The following is a 16456-nucleotide window of genomic DNA, read 5'->3' as shown; positions in this document are numbered from 1 at the left end:
CATTGATTACACAATTGGTTAATCTTTGTTAATGTCAATAAAACTAGGGTGGTTCATTGTTCATGTTAGTTCACAGTACATGAACGTTTACAAAAACAACTTGAGATTTTAATAATGCATAAGTAAACGCTCAAATTAACATGAACCAAGATAAATCAATGCTGTGGAAATATTGTTCATTATTATTTATTTATACATGTAATTAACTAATGTCAACTAATGAACCTCATTGAAGAATGACCGCAGATGAGGCATTAAGTGTGTGGCACTACGACCAACTTAACATTTTACAAGATTAATGTAGCAATGGGTTTGCTCGGTTTTAATCATGTAACGGTTAATAGATTTGAGCAAAGAAATAAAGTGCCATATTGATTGCAAATACAAAAACAAGACGAGTAAAGAAAATGTGGTACTTATTAAATACATTTTTATTTAGATGTACTCTATGAACAGAGAAAACCCGCTGTTAACAGGTTAATATAACATTTCTCAGTCTAGGACTAGTAAAATAATGGCAATATACTATGATGAACACAGCTCTCCTCAGAGTGGCAGCATCATCTTCTTGTATGACAGGTGTTAAGGCACAATACTGCCACCTGGGAGCTAAACCAGGTAGTGGTGCTGGAGTATTTACATGTGGCGAATACTGGTATATCGTCACGCACACCAAATTAACACGATATCGATAATCATTACTTTGAATATCATGTTTGTCTCCCAAACCGGTATGTCGCAACAACCCTACCATGAAACATTTTAAATCTAGCCTCTTTTACTTAGTTTATTTTCACAAACACACCAAGCTTTACTTCAATTCTAAATCCACAATAAGCTTTTGACCTGTAACACAGGTTATGCTATTCCTAGGTTTATTAGAACAACGGTTTAAGAATCAACGTCTTTTAGAAACATGCTGTCTTGAACATATTGCCTCAGCAGAATCACAAGAGCTTATGGAAGTGTCACTTGCGCCCTACAAACTGTTTTCAGCCATAATGAAATGTGTCTAGAGCATCAAATCAGCATAATACAATGATTTTAGACCGGAGTAATGGCTGCAGACTATTCAGCTTTGGCAAGAATAAATTTAATACACACACCAAAAAAAAAAAAAAAAAAAAAAATCATGATTTTCTCATGCAATTATTATCCAGTACTCAGGGAGAGGAACTTACAGCACTGATGCCAGAGAGCATTTATGTGAGAAAACGGCCAAGTGATACCAAACACCAACTCTTCAAACCAAGCAATTATTTATTTTTTATTTTAGGAGGTTGTAGTAGTGGTAGAGACAGAAAATCTTTCTAAACTGAGCAAACAGGGAAAACATGCCATTTGGATAAAAGCACTAGAAAAGATCTCCAGAAAGTATTATGCAAAATTCCCAGGAACATCTCCCTGACCTCAACATTGACCTTGGCCACATCGCCGACAATTCCCTTGACCGCTTCCCTGTCCTGCACAGCTTCCCTGACCCTGTCCAGCGCCCTGACCAGCTCCGCTTCCCTGTCCAGCACCCTGTCCATAGCCGCTTCCTTGACCAGCTCCGCTTCCCTGTCCAGCACCCTGTCCATAGCCGCTTCCTTGACCAGCTCCGCTTCCCTGTCCATAGCCGCTGCCCTGTCCATAGCCGCTTCCCTGTCCAGCTCCGCTTCCCTGTCCATAGCCGCTGCCCTGTCCATAGCCGCTGCCCTGTCCATAGCCGCTGCCCTGTCCAGCACCCTGTCCAGCTCCACTTCCCTGTCCAGCTCCACTTCCCTGTCCAGCACCCTGTCCATAGCCGCTTCCCTGTCCAGCTCCACTTCCCTGTCCATAGCCGCTGCCCTGTCCATAGCCGCTGCCCTGTCCATAGCCGCTGCCCTGTCCATAGCCGCTGCCCTGTCCAGCACCCTGTCCATAGCCGCTTCCCTGTCCAGCACCCTGTCCATAGCCGCTTCCCTGTCCAGCTCCGCTGCCCTGTCCATAGCCGCTTCCCTGTCCAGCTCCGCTGCCCTGTCCATAGCCGCTGCCCTGTCCATAGCCGCTGCCCTGTCCATAGCCGCTGCCCTGTCCATAGCCGCTGCCCTGTCCAGCTCCACTTCCCTGTCCAGCACCCTGTCCATAGCCGCTTCCCTGTCCAGCTCCACTTCCCTGTCCATAGCCGCTGCCCTGTCCAGCACCCTGTCCATAGCCGCTTCCCTGTCCAGCTCCACTTCCCTGTCCATAGCCACTGCCCTGTCCGGCGCCCTGACCAGCTCCGCTTCCCTGACCCTGTCCGGCTCCCTGACCAGCTCCGCTTCCCTGTCCTGTGCCACTTCCCTGACCAGCTCCGCTTCCCTGTCCTGCGCCACTTCCCTGACCAGCTCCGCTTCCCTGTCCTACGCCACTTCCCTGACCAGCTCCGCTTCCCTGTCCTGTGCCACTTCCCTGACCAGCTCCGTTTCCCTGGCCCTGTCCGGCTCCCTGACCGGCTCCGCTTCCCTGACCCTGTCCTGAGCCCTGACCGGCTCCGCTTCCCTGTCCTGCGCCACTTCCTTGACCCTGTCCTGCACCCTGACCGGCTCCGCTTCCCTGTCCTGCGCCACTTCCCTGACCAGATCCGCTTCCCTGTCCTGCGCCACTTCCCTGACCAGCTCCGCTTCCCTGGCCCTGTCCGGCTCCCTGACCAGCTCCGCTTCCCTGACCGGCTCCGCTTCCCTGACCCTGTCCTGAGCCCTGACCGGCTCCGCTTCCCTGTCCTGCGCCACTTCCCTGACCCTGTCCTGCGCCCTGACCGGCTCCGCTTCCCTGTCCTGCGCCACTTCCCTGTCCGGCTCCCTGACCAGCTCCGCTTCCCTGTCCTGCGCCACTTCCTTGACCCTGTCCTGCACCATGACCGGCTCCGCTTCCCTGTCCTGCGCCACTTCCCTGTCCGGCTCCCTGACCAGCTCCGCTTCCCTGGCCCTGTCCGGCTCCCTGACCAGCTCCGCTTCCCTGCCCGGCTCCGCTTCCCTGACCAGCTCCGCTTCCCTGACCCTGTCCGCTTCCCTGTCCAGCTCCACTACCCTGTCCATAGCCGCTGCCCTGACCTGCGCCCTGTCCATAGCCGCTGCCCTGTCCGGCGCCCTGACCAGCTCCGCTTCCCTGACCCTGTCCGGCTCCCTGACCAGCTCCGCTTCCCTGGCCGGCTCCGCTTCCCTGACCTGCACCCTGTCCGGCGCCCTGACCAGCTCCGCTTCCCTGGCCCTGTCCGGCTCCCTGACCAGCTCCGCTTCCCTGGCCGGCTCCGCTTCCCTGTCCGGTGCCCTGTCCGGCGCCCTGACCAGCTCCGCTTCCCTGTCCGGCGCCCTGACCCGCTCCGCTTCCCTGACCCTGACCTGCTCCGCTTCCCTGACCCTGACCTGCTCCGCTTCCCTGACCGGCTCCCTGACCAGCCCCGCTTCCCTGTCCGGCGCCCTGACCAGCCCCGCTTCCCTGTCCTGCACCCTGACCAGCTCCGCTTCCCTGTCCTGCACCCTGACCAGCTCCGCTTCCCTGTCCTGCACCCTGACCAGCTCCGCTTCCCTGGCAACTTGCTTGACCTCTTCCCTGACCACGTGGTTCACTGCATGCAAAGCCACCGGTGGTTGGGCAACATTTCTGCGTGGCAGGACACTGGCCATCACGGAAACAGCTTTTAGCACACAGTGGAATCATCTCCGGTACGGGACACTGACCCGGCTTCACTGCGTGAACACAGATAGTCAGCTTTAGTTTGTGCATATAGACCAGGAATCCTCAAATCTGGACCTCGAGATCCACATTACTGCAGAGTTAAGGTCCAACCCTAATCAAACACACTTGGGCATGCTAATCGGTGCCAATCAATGTCTTTGGGATCATTAGAAAAATCACAGGCAGGCGACTTTGATAAGGTTTGGAGCTAACTTCTGCAGTGCATTGGACCTCCAGGGCAAGATTTGAGGAACCCTGATAGAGACAGTATGCCACTTCGTTATACAACAAAACATTCAAAGCATGAATAACAAGTTTTAGCTAAAGAAAGAATTCTATTCCAAGTCAGTGGTTCTCAATTTTATAGTCCTTGGGGCCCCCTCGCTTTGCACATTTTGCAGGTCTCCTTTATTTAACACACCTGATTGAGATCAACTTGTTGGTCCAGTTCATGGCTCTCTCTCCTGACAAGCTGATGTTCAGGAGTGTTAAATAAGGGGGACATACAAAGTGTGCAAAGCAGGGGGTCTCCAGTACTGGAATTGAGGACCACCGTTCAAAGTATTATTCGGCTTTATTTTGTAAAGCCATCCTGTCCTTAAAACCATCCTAAGGGATGAATTCAAACTGACTTTAGAGGAGAACAACAAAAGGCAAAGTCTCTTAGAACGTACATGGAATTCATTGGGTTACTACTGTGTGTGTTTTCAGCCTTAGCATCCATTATTAACTGAAACTCACTGAAAACAGGCAGCACGCAAACAGGCCCACAGTCAAATTGACAGCATTTGTGCCCTCCAGGGCAGTCTTCATCAGAGGAACATCCTCGATGGAACGGCACGACCGTCAGCCTCGCCGGACAGAAACCATCCACTAGAGAATTCAAGTGGATCATTAGGAGAGGCCAGGGAGTGCGGTTTCAGCAATTTCAAATCTGGGGTTTCGGAATGGGTCTCAAACCGAAATACAAATTTTATACATAGTTGTCTGCTTCAAATCAAAGGGGTTTGAAAACCTAATAATTCATAAACCGTGTTAATTACTTCCAAAGACTGGGAGTCACTTATTTCCGCATTTCTTCAGGGTGTGTAATGAAATCAACAGATCTTTTCACCTGTGGTTCGTCTTTGAATAGCGTGGGCTATGCTCAAGTATCCGAACAGACACGAAAAAACCGCAATCAACGAGAAATACACTCGAGCTGTCATCCTCCCAGCCTGTGATCTCTGCCTGTGAGCAAACCGCACAAAACTAAGACAAATACGTGTTGCTGCAATATCAACCTCTGTAAAATCGAATTTTAAAGATTCAAGAACAGGTCAATTCCAACCCCAATCAAACTCACCTGCCTGTAGCTTTCCAGTGATCTGAAATGCCTTGATTAGCTAGTTCAGGTGTGTTTGATTGGGGTTGGACCAGCTGAATGCTGCGTTCTAGCCATGTCATAAATTAAGCTAGCCTAATTACGAGAGGATGGTGCATTTCTATGGCGACACTATCAACTGCAAAATGAATATGCAGTGGTCAGGTGCTACAGCGATCATGTTGTGGTACCAGTAGGTGTGTTTGAAAATTACCCAGAACAAAACTTACAACAGTAATGTACAAGAGTGTGCAAACCATTTATTCAGTAATCAACAACTGTATATTCGTAAAAGTTACAAGTCTTGTTTGCTTTATTATTAACATTGTTCTCCAAACTGGTGCAGTAGTCCTCAAGTCTCCTGAAGAAAATGGATGAAATTTGGCTTGGACCCTGACCTTGTAGGTGTAATTTTCCCCAAATAATAAAAAAAGATGTACAAGAAAAGTTATTACATTCATTTGAACACATACGTATCAAAACGATTTAACTTGAATGTAATATGTATTCCTTTTCCCTCTACGAAAATTAACCATGGTTTTACTACAAATAAAACCAAAAAACCATGGTTACTATAGTTAAACCATGGTAACCACAAAATAACCACGGTTTTGCTATATTAACCATAGTTTAACCATGGTATTTGTAGTAAATCTGTGGTTATACAAATGGTGGTCAACACGCCAAAAAACCATGGGTTACTACAGTTTTACTATAATAAAACCATGGTTATTTTTCGTAAGGGTCATTACATTTTGCACATCCACCCCGAAAAATATATAAACGTAAACAAAATTACAAAATACATGGATAATATAGATAATATAGAATTTACATTAATGCATTAACTAACAAGAATTAACAGTGAACAATACATTGATTACACAATTGGTTAATCTTTGTTAATGTCAATAAAACTAGGGTGGTTCATTGTTCATGTTAGTTCACAGTACATGAACGTTTACAAAAACAACTTGAGATTTTAATAATGCATAAGTAAACGCTCAAATTAACATGAACCAAGATAAATCAATGCTGTGGAAATATTGTTCATTATTATTTATTTATACATGTAATTAACTAATGTCAACTAATGAACCTCATTGAAGAATGACCGCAGATGAGGCATTAAGTGTGTGGCACTACGACCAACTTAACATTTTACAAGATTAATGTAGCAATGGGTTTGCTCGGTTTTAATCATGTAACGGTTAATAGATTTGAGCAAAGAAATAAAGTGCCATATTGATTGCAAATACAAAAACAAGACGAGTAAAGAAAATGTGGTACTTATTAAATACATTTTTATTTAGATGTACTCTATGAACAGAGAAAACCCGCTGTTAACAGGTTAATATAACATTTCTCAGTCTAGGACTAGTAAAATAATGGCAATATACTATGATGAACACAGCTCTCCTCAGAGTGGCAGCATCATCTTCTTGTATGACAGGTGTTAAGGCACAATACTGCCACCTGGGAGCTAAACCAGGTAGTGGTGCTGGAGTATTTACATGTGGCGAATACTGGTATATCGTCACGCACACCAAATTAACACGATATCGATAATCATTACTTTGAATATCATGTTTGTCTCCCAAACCGGTATGTCGCAACAACCCTACCATGAAACATTTTAAATCTAGCCTCTTTTACTTAGTTTATTTTCACAAACACACCAAGCTTTACTTCAATTCTAAATCCACAATAAGCTTTTGACCTGTAACACAGGTTATGCTATTCCTAGGTTTATTAGTACAACGGTTTAAGAATCAACGTCTTTTAGAAACATGCTGTCTTGAACATATTGCCTCAGCAGAATCACAAGAGCTTATGGAAGTGTCACTTGCGCCCTACAAACTGTTTTCAGCCATAATGAAATGTGTCTAGAGCGTCAAATCAGCATAATACAATGATTTTAGACCGGAGTAATGGCTGCAGACTATTCAGCTTTGGCAAGAATAAATTTAATACACACACCAAAAAAAAAAAAATCATGATTTTCTCATGCAATTATTATCCAGTACTCAGGGAGAGGAACTTACAGCACTGATGCCAGAGAGCATTTATGTGAGAAAACGGCCAAGTGATACCAAACACCAACTCTTCAAACCAAGCAATTATTTATTTTTTATTTTAGGAGGTTGTAGTAGTGGTAGAGACAGAAAATCTTTCTAAACTGAGCAAACAGGGAAAACATCCCATTTGGATAAAAGCACTAGAAAAGATCTCCAGAAAGTATTATGCAAAATTCCCAGGAACATCTCCCTGACCTCAACATTGACCTTGGCCACATCGCCGACAATTCCCTTGACCGCTTCCCGGTCCTGCACAGCTTCCCTGACCCTGTCCAGCGCCCTGACCAGCTCCGCTTCCCTGTCCAGCACCCTGTCCATAGCCGCTTCCTTGACCAGCTCCGCTTCCCTGTCCAGCACCCTGTCCATAGCCGCTTCCTTGACCAGCTCCGCTTCCCTGTCCATAGCCGCTGCCCTGTCCATAGCCGCTTCCCTGTCCAGCTCCGCTTCCCTGTCCATAGCCGCTGCCCTGTCCATAGCCGCTGCCCTGTCCATAGCCGCTGCCCTGTCCAGCACCCTGTCCAGCTCCGCTTCCCTGTCCAGCTCCACTTCCCTGTCCAGCACCCTGTCCATAGCCGCTTCCCTGTCCAGCTCCACTTCCCTGTCCATAGCCGCTGCCCTGTCCATAGCCGCTGCCCTGTCCATAGCCGCTGCCCTGTCCAGCACCCTGTCCATAGCCGCTTCCCTGTCCAGCACCCTGTCCATAGCCGCTTCCCTGTCCAGCTCCGCTGCCCTGTCCATAGCCGCTTCCCTGTCCAGCTCCGCTGCCCTGTCCATAGCCGCTGCCCTGTCCATAGCCGCTGCCCTGTCCATAGCCGCTGCCCTGTCCAGCTCCACTTCCCTGTCCAGCACCCTGTCCATAGCCGCTTCCCTGTCCAGCTCCACTTCCCTGTCCATAGCCGCTGCCCTGTCCAGCACCCTGTCCATAGCCGCTTCCCTGTCCAGCTCCACTTCCCTGTCCATAGCCACTGCCCTGTCCGGCGCCCTGACCAGCTCCGCTTCCCTGACCCTGTCCGGCTCCCTGACCAGCTCCGCTTCCCTGTCCTGTGCCACTTCCCTGACCAGCTCCGCTTCCCTGTCCTGCGCCACTTCCCTGACCAGCTCCGCTTCCCTGTCCTACGCCACTTCCCTGACCAGCTCCGCTTCCCTGTCCTGTGCCACTTCCCTGACCAGCTCCGTTTCCCTGGCCCTGTCCGGCTCCCTGACCGGCTCCGCTTCCCTGACCCTGTCCTGAGCCCTGACCGGCTCCGCTTCCCTGTCCTGCGCCACTTCCTTGACCCTGTCCTGCACCCTGACCGGCTCCGCTTCCCTGTCCTGCGCCACTTCCCTGACCAGATCCGCTTCCCTGTCCTGCGCCACTTCCCTGACCAGCTCCGCTTCCCTGGCCCTGTCCGGCTCCCTGACCAGCTCCGCTTCCCTGACCGGCTCCGCTTCCCTGACCCTGTCCTGAGCCCTGACCGGCTCCGCTTCCCTGTCCTGCGCCACTTCCCTGACCCTGTCCTGCGCCCTGACCGGCTCCGCTTCCCTGTCCTGCGCCACTTCCCTGTCCGGCTCCCTGACCAGCTCCGCTTCCCTGTCCTGCGCCACTTCCTTGACCCTGTCCTGCACCATGACCGGCTCCGCTTCCCTGTCCTGCGCCACTTCCCTGTCCGGCTCCCTGACCAGCTCCGCTTCCCTGACCAGCTCCGCTTCCCTGGCCCTGTCCGGCTCCCTGACCAGCTCCGCTTCCCTGCCCGGCTCCGCTTCCCTGACCAGCTCCGCTTCCCTGACCCTGTCCGCTTCCCTGTCCAGCTCCACTACCCTGTCCATAGCCGCTGCCCTGACCTGCGCCCTGTCCATAGCCGCTGCCCTGTCCGGCGCCCTGACCAGCTCCGCTTCCCTGACCCTGTCCGGCTCCCTGACCAGCTCCGCTTCCCTGGCCGGCTCCGCTTCCCTGACCTGCACCCTGTCCGGCGCCCTGACCAGCTCCGCTTCCCTGGCCCTGTCCGGCTCCCTGACCAGCTCCGCTTCCCTGGCCGGCTCCGCTTCCCTGTCCGGTGCCCTGTCCGGCGCCCTGACCAGCTCCGCTTCCCTGTCCGGCGCCCTGACCCGCTCCGCTTCCCTGACCCTGACCTGCTCCGCTTCCCTGACCCTGACCTGCTCCGCTTCCCTGACCGGCTCCCTGACCAGCCCCGCTTCCCTGTCCGGCGCCCTGACCAGCCCCGCTTCCCTGTCCTGCACCCTGACCAGCTCCGCTTCCCTGTCCTGCACCCTGACCAGCTCCGCTTCCCTGGCAACTTGCTTGACCTCTTCCCTGACCACGTGGTTCACTGCATGCAAAGCCACCGGTGGTTGGGCAACATTTCTGCGTGGCAGGACACTGGCCATCACGGAAACAGCTTTTAGCACACAGTGGAATCATCTCCGGTACGGGACACTGACCCGGCTTCACTGCGTGAACACAGATAGTCAGCTTTAGTTTGTGCATATAGACCAGGAATCCTCAAATCTGGACCTCGAGATCCACATTACTGCAGAGTTAAGGTCCAACCCTAATCAAACACACTTGGGCATGCTAATCGGTGCCAATCAATGTCTTTGGGATCATTAGAAAAATCACAGGCAGGCGACTTTGATAAGGTTTGGAGCTAACTTCTGCAGTGCATTGGACCTCCAGGGCAAGATTTGAGGAACCCTGATAGAGACAGTATGCCACTTCGTTATACAACAAAACATTCAAAGCATGAATAACAAGTTTTAGCTAAAGAAAGAATTCTATTCCAAGTCAGTGGTTCTCAATTTTATAGTCCTTGGGGCCCCCTCGCTTTGCACATTTTGCAGGTCTCCTTTATTTAACACACCTGATTGAGATCAACTTGTTGGTCCAGTTCATGGCTCTCTCTCCTGACAAGCTGATGTTCAGGAGTGTTAAATAAGGGGGACATACAAAGTGTGCAAAGCAGGGGGTCTCCAGTACTGGAATTGAGGACCACCGTTCAAAGTATTATTCGGCTTTATTTTGTAAAGCCATCCTGTCCTTAAAACCATCCTAAGGGATGAATTCAAACTGACTTTAGAGGAGAACAACAAAAGGCAAAGTCTCTTAGAACGTACATGGAATTCATTGGGTTACTACTGTGTGTGTTTTCAGCCTTAGCATCCATTATTAACTGAAACTCACTGAAAACAGGCAGCACGCAAACAGGCCCACAGTCAAATTGACAGCATTTGTGCCCTCCAGGGCAGTCTTCATCAGAGGAACATCCTCGATGGAACGGCACGACCGTCAGCCTCGCCGGACAGAAACCATCCACTAGAGAATTCAAGTGGATCATTAGGAGAGGCCAGGGAGTGCGGTTTCAGCAATTTCAAATCTGGGGTTTCGGAATGGGTCTCAAACCGAAATACAAATTTTATACATAGTTGTCTGCTTCAAATCAAAGGGGTTTGAAAACCTAATAATTCATAAACCGTGTTAATTACTTCCAAAGACTGGGAGTCACTTATTTCCGCATTTCTTCAGGGTGTGTAATGAAATCAACAGATCTTTTCACCTGTGGTTCGTCTTTGAATAGCGTGGGCTATGCTCAAGTATCCGAACAGACACGAAAAAACCGCAATCAACGAGAAATACACTCGAGCTGTCATCCTCCCAGCCTGTGATCTCTGCCTGTGAGCAAACCGCACAAAACTAAGACAAATACGTGTTGCTGCAATATCAACCTCTGTAAAATCGAATTTTAAAGATTCAAGAACAGGTCAATTCCAACCCCAATCAAACTCACCTGCCTGTAGCTTTCCAGTGATCTGAAATGCCTTGATTAGCTAGTTCAGGTGTGTTTGATTGGGGTTGGACCAGCTGAATGCTGCGTTCTAGCCATGTCATAAATTAAGCTAGCCTAATTACGAGAGGATGGTGCATTTCTATGGCGACACTATCAACTGCAAAATGAATATGCAGTGGTCAGGTGCTACAGCGATCATGTTGTGGTACCAGTAGGTGTGTTTGAAAATTACCCAGAACAAAACTTACAACAGTAATGTACAAGAGTGTGCAAACCATTTATTCAGTAATCAACAACTGTATATTCGTAAAAGTTACAAGTCTTGTTTGCTTTATTATTAACATTGTTCTCCAAACTGGTGCAGTAGTCCTCAAGTCTCCTGAAGAAAATGGATGAAATTTGGCTTGGACCCTGACCTTGTAGGTGTAATTTTCCCCAAATAATAAAAAAAGATGTACAAGAAAAGTTATTACATTCATTTGAACACATACGTATCAAAACGATTTAACTTGAATGTAATATGTATTCCTTTTCCCTCTACGAAAATTAACCATGGTTTTACTACAAATAAAACCAAAAAACCATGGTTACTATAGTTAAACCATGGTAACCACAAAATAACCACGGTTTTGCTATATTAACCATAGTTTAACCATGGTATTTGTAGTAAATCTGTGGTTATACAAATGGTGGTCAACACGCCAAAAAACCATGGGTTACTACAGTTTTACTATAATAAAACCATGGTTATTTTTCGTAAGGGTCATTACATTTTGCACATCCACCCCGAAAAATATATAAACGTAAACAAAATTACAAAATACATGGATAATATAGATAATATAGAATTTACATTAATGCATTAACTAACAAGAATTAACAGTGAACAATACATTGATTACACAATTGGTTAATCTTTGTTAATGTCAATAAAACTAGGGTGGTTCATTGTTCATGTTAGTTCACAGTACATGAACGTTTACAAAAACAACTTGAGATTTTAATAATGCATAAGTAAACGCTCAAATTAACATGAACCAAGATAAATCAATGCTGTGGAAATATTGTTCATTATTATTTATTTATACATGTAATTAACTAATGTCAACTAATGAACCTCATTGAAGAATGACCGCAGATGAGGCATTAAGTGTGTGGCACTACGACCAACTTAACATTTTACAAGATTAATGTAGCAATGGGTTTGCTCGGTTTTAATCATGTAACGGTTAATAGATTTGAGCAAAGAAATAAAGTGCCATATTGATTGCAAATACAAAAACAAGACGAGTAAAGAAAATGTGGTACTTATTAAATACATTTTTATTTAGATGTACTCTATGAACAGAGAAAACCCGCTGTTAACAGGTTAATATAACATTTCTCAGTCTAGGACTAGTAAAATAATGGCAATATACTATGATGAACACAGCTCTCCTCAGAGTGGCAGCATCATCTTCTTGTATGACAGGTGTTAAGGCACAATACTGCCACCTGGGAGCTAAACCAGGTAGTGGTGCTGGAGTATTTACATGTGGCGAATACTGGTATATCGTCACGCACACCAAATTAACACGATATCGATAATCATTACTTTGAATATCATGTTTGTCTCCCAAACCGGTATGTCGCAACAACCCTACCATGAAACATTTTAAATCTAGCCTCTTTTACTTAGTTTATTTTCACAAACACACCAAGCTTTACTTCAATTCTAAATCCACAATAAGCTTTTGACCTGTAACACAGGTTATGCTATTCCTAGGTTTATTAGTACAACGGTTTAAGAATCAACGTCTTTTAGAAACATGCTGTCTTGAACATATTGCCTCAGCAGAATCACAAGAGCTTATGGAAGTGTCACTTGCGCCCTACAAACTGTTTTCAGCCATAATGAAATGTGTCTAGAGCGTCAAATCAGCATAATACAATGATTTTAGACCGGAGTAATGGCTGCAGACTATTCAGCTTTGGCAAGAATAAATTTAATACACACACCAAAAAAAAAAAAATCATGATTTTCTCATGCAATTATTATCCAGTACTCAGGGAGAGGAACTTACAGCACTGATGCCAGAGAGCATTTATGTGAGAAAACGGCCAAGTGATACCAAACACCAACTCTTCAAACCAAGCAATTATTTATTTTTTATTTTAGGAGGTTGTAGTAGTGGTAGAGACAGAAAATCTTTCTAAACTGAGCAAACAGGGAAAACATCCCATTTGGATAAAAGCACTAGAAAAGATCTCCAGAAAGTATTATGCAAAATTCCCAGGAACATCTCCCTGACCTCAACATTGACCTTGGCCACATCGCCGACAATTCCCTTGACCGCTTCCCGGTCCTGCACAGCTTCCCTGACCCTGTCCAGCGCCCTGACCAGCTCCGCTTCCCTGTCCAGCACCCTGTCCATAGCCGCTTCCTTGACCAGCTCCGCTTCCCTGTCCAGCACCCTGTCCATAGCCGCTTCCTTGACCAGCTCCGCTTCCCTGTCCATAGCCGCTGCCCTGTCCATAGCCGCTGCCCTGTCCAGCTCCGCTTCCCTGTCCATAGCCGCTGCCCTGTCCATAGCCGCTGCCCTGTCCATAGCCGCTGCCCTGTCCAGCACCCTGTCCAGCTCCGCTTCCCTGTCCAGCTCCACTTCCCTGTCCAGCACCCTGTCCATAGCCGCTTCCCTGTCCAGCTCCACTTCCCTGTCCATAGCCGCTGCCCTGTCCATAGCCGCTGCCCTGTCCATAGCCGCTGCCCTGTCCAGCACCCTGTCCATAGCCGCTTCCCTGTCCAGCACCCTGTCCATAGCCGCTTCCCTGTCCAGCTCCGCTGCCCTGTCCATAGCCGCTTCCCTGTCCAGCTCCGCTGCCCTGTCCATAGCCGCTGCCCTGTCCATAGCCGCTGCCCTGTCCATAGCCGCTGCCCTGTCCAGCTCCACTTCCCTGTCCAGCACCCTGTCCATAGCCGCTTCCCTGTCCAGCTCCACTTCCCTGTCCATAGCCGCTGCCCTGTCCAGCACCCTGTCCATAGCCGCTTCCCTGTCCAGCTCCACTTCCCTGTCCATAGCCACTGCCCTGTCCGGCGCCCTGACCAGCTCCGCTTCCCTGACCCTGTCCGGCTCCCTGACCAGCTCCGCTTCCCTGTCCTGTGCCACTTCCCTGACCAGCTCCGCTTCCCTGTCCTGCGCCACTTCCCTGACCAGCTCCGCTTCCCTGTCCTACGCCACTTCCCTGACCAGCTCCGCTTCCCTGTCCTGTGCCACTTCCCTGACCAGCTCCGTTTCCCTGGCCCTGTCCGGCTCCCTGACCGGCTCCGCTTCCCTGACCCTGTCCTGAGCCCTGACCGGCTCCGCTTCCCTGTCCTGCGCCACTTCCTTGACCCTGTCCTGCACCCTGACCGGCTCCGCTTCCCTGTCCTGCGCCACTTCCCTGACCAGATCCGCTTCCCTGTCCTGCGCCACTTCCCTGACCAGCTCCGCTTCCCTGGCCCTGTCCGGCTCCCTGACCAGCTCCGCTTCCCTGACCGGCTCCGCTTCCCTGACCCTGTCCTGAGCCCTGACCGGCTCCGCTTCCCTGTCCTGCGCCACTTCCCTGACCCTGTCCTGCGCCCTGACCGGCTCCGCTTCCCTGTCCTGCGCCACTTCCCTGTCCGGCTCCCTGACCAGCTCCGCTTCCCTGTCCTGCGCCACTTCCTTGACCCTGTCCTGCACCATGACCGGCTCCGCTTCCCTGTCCTGCGCCACTTCCCTGTCCGGCTCCCTGACCAGCTCCGCTTCCCTGGCCCTGTCCGGCTCCCTGACCAGCTCCGCTTCCCTGCCCGGCTCCGCTTCCCTGACCAGCTCCGCTTCCCTGACCCTGTCCGCTTCCCTGTCCAGCTCCACTACCCTGTCCATAGCCGCTGCCCTGACCTGCGCCCTGTCCATAGCCGCTGCCCTGTCCGGCGCCCTGACCAGCTCCGCTTCCCTGACCCTGTCCGGCTCCCTGACCAGCTCCGCTTCCCTGGCCGGCTCCGCTTCCCTGACCTGCACCCTGTCCGGCGCCCTGACCAGCTCCGCTTCCCTGGCCCTGTCCGGCTCCCTGACCAGCTCCGCTTCCCTGGCCGGCTCCGCTTCCCTGTCCGGTGCCCTGTCCGGCGCCCTGACCAGCTCCGCTTCCCTGTCCGGCGCCCTGACCCGCTCCGCTTCCCTGACCCTGACCTGCTCCGCTTCCCTGACCCTGACCTGCTCCGCTTCCCTGACCGGCTCCCTGACCAGCCCCGCTTCCCTGTCCGGCGCCCTGACCAGCCCCGCTTCCCTGTCCTGCACCCTGACCAGCTCCGCTTCCCTGTCCTGCACCCTGACCAGCTCCGCTTCCCTGTCCTGCACCCTGACCAGCTCCGCTTCCCTGGCAACTTGCTTGACCTCTTCCCTGACCACGTGGTTCACTGCATGCAAAGCCACCGGTGGTTGGGCAACATTTCTGCGTGGCAGGACACTGGCCATCACGGAAACAGCTTTTAGCACACAGTGGAATCATCTCCGGTACGGGACACTGACCCGGCTTCACTGCGTGAACACAGATAGTCAGCTTTAGTTTGTGCATATAGACCAGGAATCCTCAAATCTGGACCTCGAGATCCACATTACTGCAGAGTTAAGGTCCAACCCTAATCAAACACACTTGGGCATGCTAATCGGTGCCAATCAATGTCTTTGGGATCATTAGAAAAATCACAGGCAGGCGACTTTGATAAGGTTTGGAGCTAACTTCTGCAGTGCATTGGACCTCCAGGGCAAGATTTGAGGAACCCTGATAGAGACAGTATGCCACTTCGTTATACAACAAAACATTCAAAGCATGAATAACAAGTTTTAGCTAAAGAAAGAATTCTATTCCAAGTCAGTGGTTCTCAATTTTATAGTCCTTGGGGCCCCCTCGCTTTGCACATTTTGCAGGTCTCCTTTATTTAACACACCTGATTGAGATCAACTTGTTGGTCCAGTTCATGGCTCTCTCTCCTGACAAGCTGATGTTCAGGAGTGTTAAATAAGGGGGACATACAAAGTGTGCAAAGCAGGGGGTCTCCAGTACTGGAATTGAGGACCACCGTTCAAAGTATTATTCGGCTTTATTTTGTAAAGCCATCCTGTCCTTAAAACCATCCTAAGGGATGAATTCAAACTGACTTTAGAGGAGAACAACAAAAGGCAAAGTCTCTTAGAACGTACATGGAATTCATTGGGTTACTACTGTGTGTGTTTTCAGCCTTAGCATCCATTATTAACTGAAACTCACTGAAAACAGGCAGCACGCAAACAGGCCCACAGTCAAATTGACAGCATTTGTGCCCTCCAGGGCAGTCTTCATCAGAGGAACATCCTCGATGGAACGGCACGACCGTCAGCCTCGCCGGACAGAAACCATCCACTAGAGAATTCAAGTGGATCATTAGGAGAGGCCAGGGAGTGCGGTTTCAGCAATTTCAAATCTGGGGTTTCGGAATGGGTCTCAAACCGAAATACAAATTTTATACATAGTTGTCTGCTTCAAATCAAAGGGGTTTGAAAACCTAATAATTCATAAACCGTGTTAATTACTTCCAAAGA

At 49.7% G+C, this 16456-nt stretch overlaps 1 protein-coding gene across 50 annotated transcripts in view; it reads right to left on the bottom strand.

Annotated features, from left to right (window-relative positions):
- The window catches only part of LOC127951882 (fibroin heavy chain), a 62505-nt gene that overhangs the window by 28386 nt on the left and 17663 nt on the right, over positions 1-16456 (bottom strand). For 30 of the 50 annotated variants that reach the window (XM_052549964.1, XM_052549965.1, XM_052549976.1 and 27 more), the window contains 3 exons: positions 13982-14551; positions 8125-8694; positions 2256-2825 (listed from right to left, as the gene is read on the bottom strand). In XM_052549964.1, coding sequence (XP_052405924.1) covers positions 2256-2825; positions 8125-8694; positions 13982-14551 — 1710 coding nt within the window. The remainder of the gene's footprint in view (positions 1-2255; positions 2826-8124; positions 8695-13981; positions 14552-16456) is intronic. The other 20 variants (XM_052549987.1, XM_052549994.1, XM_052549970.1 and 17 more) reach the window with 19 other exon arrangements.

The sequence above is a fragment of the Carassius gibelio genome, chromosome B3 (assembly GCF_023724105.1).
Source record: "Carassius gibelio isolate Cgi1373 ecotype wild population from Czech Republic chromosome B3, carGib1.2-hapl.c, whole genome shotgun sequence".
NCBI classification, from domain to species: Eukaryota; Metazoa; Chordata; class Actinopteri; order Cypriniformes; family Cyprinidae; genus Carassius; species Carassius gibelio.
Note: the sequence above shows the minus strand (reverse complement) of the source record. Positions and strands in the feature narration are given on the sequence as shown.